The sequence below is a fragment of the Notechis scutatus genome, chromosome 12 (assembly GCF_049901735.1).
Source record: "Notechis scutatus isolate UNSWTSFEM ecotype Mainland chromosome 12, rNotScu1.2, whole genome shotgun sequence".
In the NCBI taxonomy this organism is placed as follows: domain Eukaryota; kingdom Metazoa; phylum Chordata; class Lepidosauria; order Squamata; family Elapidae; genus Notechis; species Notechis scutatus.
Window position 1 is genome coordinate 12,841,064 of NC_142020.1, and position 8,462 is coordinate 12,849,525.

An 8,462-nucleotide genomic window follows, 5' to 3' on the forward strand; every position below is an offset into this window, starting at 1 on the left:
CCCAAATTAGGCATCCTCCGGTCAGGTTTTTTCTTCTTCTTCTCGGTAATGAAAAGAAAAAAAGAGAGGAAAAAAGAAAACTCCCCCTCCCCCGCCCATACAGTGTTTTTCAGATTTGGCAACTTTAAAGATAAGTGGATTTCAGCTCCCAGGATCCCCCATCCGGCATTCTCAAATAATCCCAGATAGGTTTAAAAATGCATTTTCCTTTCCTCACTTGGCAGCTCCATGCCTAAGGTAGGACTCGAACTCACCATCTCCTGGTTTCTAAGGTAGGACTCGAACTCACCACCTCCTGGTTTCTAAGGCAGGACTCGAACTCACCATCTCCTGGTTTCTGAGGCAGGACTCGAACTCACCATCTCCTGGTTTCTGAGGCAGGACTCGAACTCACCATCTCCTGGTTTCTGAGGCAGGACTCGAACTCACCGTCTCCTGGTTTCTGAGGCAGGACTCAAACTCACTGTCCCCTGGTTTCTGAGGCAGGACTCAAACTTACCGTCTCCTGGTTACTGAGGCAAGACTCGAACTCACCGTCTCCTGGCTTCTAAGGTAAGACTCGAATTCACCATCTCCTGGTTCTAAGGCAGGACTCGAACTCACCGTCTCCTGGTTTCTGAGGCAGGACTCAAACTCACTGTCTCCTGGCTTCTAAGGTAAGACTCGAATTCACTGTCTCCTGGTTTCTGGCTCTCACAGCTAACATTATATCCTTAGTTAAGTCACCTGTGTGTGAATTGAGCGGCCGCATAAATTTATGAAATAAATAAATAAAAGTCTTCTAAAGTGCACCTCCCTTCAATATATATGTGTGCGTGTGCGTGTGTGTGTACACAAAGTTCTAGCTGTTACACACACACACACACACACACCAGCCCCGTCTGTAAGATGTTCCACCCTCCTGCTCTCTGGAGTATGAAATCTCCTATGCAAATAAACTGCGGGGGAAAATAACCTTTGCTTCCCTCTTCATCTGCCGTGTCATCAAATTGTCCCGTCGGCTGGGATTAAGCAGCCGCTGCCTTGGGAGGAACCTGGGGGGGCTGAGCACGGCCTTCGCCTCACCCTCCCACGACCTGCGACCCCCGCCCCCCCAAAAAGAAAACCCCAACCGGAGACAGGGAAAAAATGGCCACTCGCTTCCACCGAGCAGCTGCGGACGGCAACCTGGAATTACTGAAAGAAGCCACCCGAAAGGACCTCAACACCGCCGATGCGGATGGCATGACGCCCACACTCCTGGTGGCATACCACGGCAACGTGGAAGCTCTGGAAATCGCCTGCAGGCGGGGGTGAGTGGGGGTGGGTCAGGCTTGGGGGCAGATTTAACAGATCATCAGAGTTGGGAGGGACCTTGTAGGTCATCTAGTCCAACCCCCCGCCCAAGCAGGAGACCCTACACCATTTCTGACAAATGGCAGTCCAGTCTCTTCTTGAAAGCCTCAAGTGATGGCGCTCCCACAACTTCTGAGGGCAACTTCTGTTCCATGGGTGGATTGTTCTCAGCGTCAGAAAGTTTCTCCTTATTTCCAGGTTCAATCTCTCCTTGATCACTTTCCATCCATTATTCCTTGTCTGGCCTGGTGTCGGAAAAAAACCTCCCCCCCCCCCCCCCCCCGGGCCCTCAAATAATGGAATAAACTTGAAGTCAAAGCCTTTAATGTGGAAAATAGGCTTGACAGATGTATATAAATGAATTTATTGCTCAGAAGACTGAGAAAGATGTATGATTTTATTATTTTACTTGATTTGTCAATCGCTTACAAGATAATAGTTATAAGTATAAACATGAGTAAGAATACAGGAATTAGATATGAATAAATGGGGACAGTAGGACAGGGACAGTAGGCACGATGGTGAACTTATGCACGCCCCTTACAGATCTTTTAAGAACAGGGTGAGATCAATGGTAGATAGTTTAAGGTTAATGTTTGGGGGGTTAGAGGATGTAACAACAGAGTCAGGTAGTGCATTCCAGGCATTGACCACTCGGTTGCTGGAGTCGTCCTTTCTGCGATCAAGTTTGGAACGGTTTACATTGAGTTTGTATCTGTTGTATGCTCTTCTTGTACTGTTGCGGTTGAAGCTGAAGTAGTTATTGACGGGGTGGGATTCAATTTTTTCAACAACCGGTTCTGTGGGCATGGCTTAGATAATGGGTGTGGCTTGGTGGTCATGTGACTGGCTGGGCGTGGCCAACTCAACATCACTCACATCGAGGCACGCATCTCCTCGCCTGGCCTCTCGTGACTGTGGGGATGCTGCTATAGTCGTAAGTGTGAAAAATGGTCATAAGTCACTTTTTTCAGTGCCATTGTAACTTTGAATGGTCACTCCACAAAAGCAAAATACCAGCAAAGGAGGGGAAAAAGACTCCAGAGAAGTTCCTGGACAGGAAGTCTAGTCCTGCCAAGAATGTAATAAGGGTTAACGGAGAGGCAGTTTCTGTAAGCAACACCAGAATGTTTCCTTCCTGCCTTCCTTACAGGATTAGCCCAGTAATTTATTTTAACAACCGGTTCTCCGAACTGCTTGGAATGTTAACAACCGGTTCTAGCGAATAGGTGCGAACCTGTAGAATCCCATCCCTGGTTATTGACTGGTAGGACATTGTAGCAGATAATTTTGTGTACTATGTACTTAATGTTGTGTACTATGGCATAGTTCAAGGTTGTCCAAGCCCAAAATCCCAAACCTGGTGATATAGGGTATTCTGTTCTGAGCAGAGGAGTGTAGTACTCTTCTCGTGAAATACTCCTGGACTCGCTCAATGAATCAAACGAGTTGGTTCACACAGTGCTGTGTGAACCAACTTGTAGACTTGGGGGGAAGCTGAGCTGCCTAGGCCAAAGGCTGGATAGCGGAACCCCAAGTTCTCCTTCGCATCCTGGAGGTGGCACCTGATCCCAATGGGCAAGCATTCTCACATGTCTCGAAGGCTGTTGGCAAGGTTGCGTGTAAGAGTCTGGGGTTAAAAAGTCTTCGAGGGTTTGTGGAAACAGTGCAAGGTTCAAACAGTGAAGGGAGAAGTTCACCAAATGGGAGGAGGAAGTGCCGCCATTCCCCGCTCACTTTTACATAGGGGGTGTGTTTTTTATCATTACTTATCGTAGGCAGTAGCTAATAAATGTGACCTTTAAACGTTCAGTTGTTTGGCAGCCATATTTATATAGCTGGTGCTGCAGACAAACATGCTTCAGCTCCTTCCGAGTCATTGATTGAAATCGGGGAATCTTTTGCAAAGGCGAATTAGGTTGAATTTATTTATTAATTTATTTTGTCAAACAACTATTAGACAACACGTATAAGTATAAACATGGTAATAAGCACATGAAATGGATGCAAACAAGAAAAAAAGAAACAATAGGACAGGGACGGTAGGCATGTTGGTGCGCTTATGCATGCCCCCTTAGGATGCAGTTCTAGAACATAGAATAATTGAGTTGGAAGGGACCTCAGAGGTCTTCTAGTCCAACCCCTTGCTTGGGCAAGACAACCCTGTATCATTTCAAACAAATGGTTGTCCAATCTCGTCTTATGTTGTAATGACGAGGCAGTTGAGTTGTTTGATCATGAACAACTGAATCATGATGATCTTTATCGGAGTCTAGCCTTGCATTTATACACATTTTTGGTTATCCTCCATCACTGGTTAACTTTGGTTACTGCTTAACTTTCATTACTGTTTAGCACAGTAATCCATACAATTAATTATCTCTAGTTAAAGTCTAACATATGTTTACTTCCTCTCTCTAATCCTCCTTTAGATTAGTGACTTTGTTTACCTGAGTTGTATTTGCTTGGAAACATTCTTTATCTGAGGTTTGCCATCCGAGATTGGAACATTCCTGCAATTACAACTCTACAGTCTTAAAAGCCTCCAGTTGATGGCGCAGCCACAACTTCCGAAGGCAAGCCATTCCATTGAGTAATTGTTCTCACCTTTAGGAAAATTTCTCTTTAGTTCTAGGCTGCTTCTCCCCTTGATTAGTTTCCACCCATTGCTTCTTGTCCTGATTTCAGGTGCTTTGGAGAATAGCTTGACTCCCTCTTCTTTGGGGCAGCCCCTCAAATACTGGAAGACGGCTCTCATGTCTCCCCTGGTCCTTCTCTTCCCTAGATTAGCCATGCCCAGTTCCTGTAATCGTTCATTGTATGTTTTAGCCTCCAGTCCCCTAATCATCCTTGTTGCTCTTCTCTGCACTCTTTCTAGAGTCTCAACAATTTTTTTATATTGTGGTGACCAGAACTGGAACCAGAAGTAGTTTGCACTGAGTGTGTGAATCCAGTTCAGGTAATACCTAATGACCTCCTTAGGAGAATAAAACAAATAGGGAAAGAAATGTGTACATTCCCCTGGTTTCTTTTCTTTTCTTTTCTTTTTTTTTTTTTGGAAGAATGGGGAAAAAAGGAGATAATTTAAGTGATGTTCAGTTAGCATTTTCCCCATGGGAACTAATTATTAAAGAAATCTTGCTCTAAGCCTCTGGATTTAAAATTCAAAAGAAGAGACCTAAACTGGCTTCTGATGTTAGAAAAGAATTATTTGGAAAGTTACACGTTTTTGCCACTGTCCTTTTGCAGGCAATAAATGGGATCCGGGGCCTTCCCCCTTGGACTGAAACCCCTGCACTGAAAAATGTAGAGTATCAGGGAACATGTTTGCGTGGAATTATCTTCTTGAGATGATGCTGGTTGTTTTACTTGCAGGGAAAAAAAATGGCAATCTAGAATATCCATTTTATCACATCAACTTCTGTCCTTTCTTATAATCTTTGCAAATTGGTCTTTGTGTCAGCGTCCCCAACCTTGTGACCTATAGTTACAGTAATCCTTGATTAGAACTATTAGTTTAGTGACCATTCAAAGTTACAACGGCAACCAAAGAAGTGACTTATGACTGTTTTTCACTCTTAGGACCATTACAGTATCCTCATGGTCATGTGATCAAAATTCAGGGGCTTGGCAACTGGCATGTACTTGTGACTGTTGCACTGTCCTAGGGTCACTGTCCTGGGGTCACTGTCCTGGGGTCACCTTCTCAGCCGGCTTCCAACAAACAAAGTCAACGGGGAAAGCCAGATTCCCTTAACGACCGGCTGGTTCGTTTAACAAACTGAAGTGATTCACTTAACAACTGTGCCAAGCCAGGTCATAAAACGGGGCAAGACTCACTTCCCAACTGCCCAGTTTAGCCATGGACATGTTGGGCTCAATTGTGGTGGTGGAGGACTAACTACCTGTATGTGTCTGTGTGTCTGTGTGTGTGCGCGTCTGTGCATCTGTGTGTCTGTGTGGAGGACTACCTGTATGTGTGTGTGTGTGTGTGTCTGTCTGTCTGGTGGACTACCTGTATGTGTGTATGTGTGTGGGTGTGTATGTGTGTGTGTGTGTGTGTAGGAGTGTCTCTGTGTGTGTGTGTGTGTCTGTGTCTGTGTGGACTACCTGTACGTGTGTGTGTGTGGTGTCTGTGTGGAGGACTACCTGTACGTGTGTGTGTGTGTGTGTGTGGTGTCTGTGTGGAGGACTACCTGTGTGTGTCTGTGTGTGTGTCTGTGTGTGTGTCTGTGTGGAGGACTACCTGTATGTGTGTGTCTGTGTGTCTGTGTGTGTTGCACTTCAGCTCCCATAATCCCCAGCCAAGTAGCCTGGGGATTAAGGGAGTGGGAGTCCCGTACATCTGGAGGACTCCTATTTGGGAAAAAGAAAAAAAAAGCTGCTCTCCAGGAAAATGAGGGAGACCTGAGTCCTTTGTGTCGTTGTGTCCTTTTCAGAGGTGATCCCAACGTGTGTGACATTTGGGGAAACACACCACTGCACCATGCGGCCTCGAACGGCCACACCCCCTGCGTCTCCTTCCTGATCAATTTTGGCGCCAACGTTTTCGCCCTCGACAATGACATGCGCTCGCCCCTTGACGCAGCGGCCAGCCGGAGCCAGTATCCATGCATCCAGATCCTCGACAAGGCGGCCACTGAGCAGAACGCCAAAAGCCCCAAGCGCGTCGCTCGCCTGAAGGCGCAGGCCCAACGCGACGTCCCACGACAAATCCGCCTGTGTGAAAAACGCCAAGAGAAGCACCAGCTTGAGATGACCAAGCGGTTCCACAAAGGATCTGTCCCGTTGGGCCACAGCTCCGCCACCAGGGCGAAAGTGTCTCACTTCTTCGCCACCGGTTCGCTCAGCGACGTCCCCAAACAGTTGAAGGACACCTTCAAACTGAAGACCAGGAAGAAAGAGGAGAATGGCACAGCCGGCAGCCGTGGAGCAGAGAAGGAGGGCTTCGCGGAAGAAACTGCCGTGATGGATTCTGAGAAGGTAGAAGATCTGATGTGTGGCTTTCGAAAGAAGATCGGCTTTTCGGAAGAAGCAGAAGAGGACTTGGGACAGAGGTCTATTTTCAACCGCCCAGGTCTGGGCAACCTCGTCTTTAGAAGCCAGAAGACGGAGACTTTGCTTTCTGAGAAAGACGACAGGGCCTTTCAAATCCCGGAGCTCTTTCATCTCAAGGAGACACTTGATGGTTCAGACCATGAGGATGACCCTGACGTCTCCTGGATGGAAGAAGCAGGTGGGTGGGATGAGGACAAAGAAGAAGCCCCTCCCCTTGAAGTGTTCCTGGTCGCCTATCATCTCCACGACTTCCTCCCCATCCTGATGAGGGAGAACATTGATTTGGAAAGCCTGATGCTTTGTTCCGATGAAGATCTGCAGAACATCCAGATGCAGCTGGGGCCTCGCAAGAAAGTTCTCCATGCCATCAGTAAAAGGAAGCTAGCTTTGGAAAAGCCAGGTTTGGTCAGGGACACCCGATTATAAACCAAGAATGGTTCTTCCGGTCAGTGATTTGCTACCCACTCCACAAACGGTTCTCTTTTTTCACACCAGGATGACATGGGACCGAAGATGACCTCTATGCAATCCCCACAACCAGGGGTGGGATTCGACCTGGTCAGACCAGTTCTATAGAACCAGTTGTTATGATTCTGCCCAGTTTGGAGAACTAGCAAATTGTGCTACTGGCTGGCCCCTCCCCTCCCTTGCCCACTCACTCCTTACCTGGCATACGCATCATCAAACTTGCCTGCTAAAAGTTGCTATTTTTACTTTTTTTCCCCCCCACAACCATCAGCTGTTCTTTTATGTCGGGAGATTTAGATTAGCTAGAAAGCAGGACATCGTTGGATTTCTTGCTTTCTAGCTAATCTAAAAGCAGAGCTGAACCTTCCTTAGGACTGAAGCTTCTATTTTTCAGTGCAGACTCAGGCAGCAGATTGCAGAAAGGTAGATCTCTGAGTGAATCTGTGATTCTGTGAGCAGCTCAATCTGCCTGCCTGCTTTGCCTCATTTGGGGTATAAAAGTTGCTCTTTCTTTAAATAAAAAACTCAATATTTACATAAATATTTACAATATTTACATATAAGCCACACCCAGCCAGTCACATGATCACCAAGTCACACCCACAAATTAGGCCATGCACACAGAACCAGTTGTTAAGAAATTTGAATCCCACCCCTGCCCACAACCTCTTGGCTTCAACATGGCCAAGTAGCCATGGATTCAGAAGAGCAGGATGAAGAAACCTTGAGTTTAAACTCTTGTAGGAGGAGGTGTGGCAGAACTTGGGGGTGGTGTTAAAAGAGGGGTCAGCCTAGAATCTCTACGTAGCCGCAAGCCAACTAAGTCCAACCTCCCTTGAGTGCCGTTGATGTTTTTGTTGAACAACAAAAATGAATGCTTGGGAAACGTGATTTTCTGAAATGTTCCTTTTATTTTTGTTACAAACTGCAGTATAGAAAATACAATTGACACCAATTCTGCACCAATATTGATTAACAACATTTAATTTTGTCTATTTTTATTTTAGAAAAAAGGCAGTAAAATTTTCTTGACCACTTTGAAAACCTGTTCTGGACAATTTCTTATGATTGTTGACTGTCTATTCGTCAGTAATAAAAAGGAAGGCAAACGTTATCCATTAAATGCAAACGTTATGGGAAAATAGTTACATTTTAAGCAGAAATCAATCCTTAGATTTCTAGATCTATAACAGGGGTGGGCAACCACGCCCGCGGGCCACATCCGGCCCGTTGGTCTGTCCAATGCGGCCCGCCCCTGAAAAAAATTGCAGCCATTGGTCTGTCCAATCCGGCCCGCCCCTGAAAAAAATCGCTGGGTGTGGCGTATTGCCCCTGTGCCGCGTGGCCCCAAAGCTGCAAAACAGTGCGGAGCGATCTAGGGGTAGGAAAGAAAAGAAATTTGCAAAGGCCCCAGCTGGGAGTTCGAAATCACCTTCAAGTGCGACCTCTCCGAAGGTGAGTCCCCGCCGATCCCCTTTTTTCCCGGTGCTTCCAGGCTTAAACTTTGCAAAGGCAAAGCTTGCAGGCTGGAGCGCCTTCCCGCAATGCGGGACTGGAGCCGCGCCGGCGGTAGCAACTCCTGACTCAGGGGGCCTCCGAGG

At 46.7% G+C, this 8,462-nt stretch overlaps 1 protein-coding gene across 1 annotated transcript; it reads left to right on the forward strand.

Annotated features, from left to right (window-relative positions):
- The first annotated feature begins 966 nt into the window (after positions 1 to 966).
- ANKS4B (ankyrin repeat and sterile alpha motif domain containing 4B) lies at positions 967 to 7,975 on the forward strand. The gene is made up of 2 exons (XM_026685688.2): positions 967 to 1,292; positions 5,775 to 7,975. The coding sequence occupies exons 1-2, from the start codon at positions 1,129 to 1,131 to the stop codon at positions 6,817 to 6,819; spliced, it is 1,209 nt and encodes a 402-aa protein (XP_026541473.2). The 5' UTR covers positions 967 to 1,128; the 3' UTR covers positions 6,820 to 7,975.
- The last annotated feature ends 487 nt before the right edge of the window (positions 7,976 to 8,462 follow it).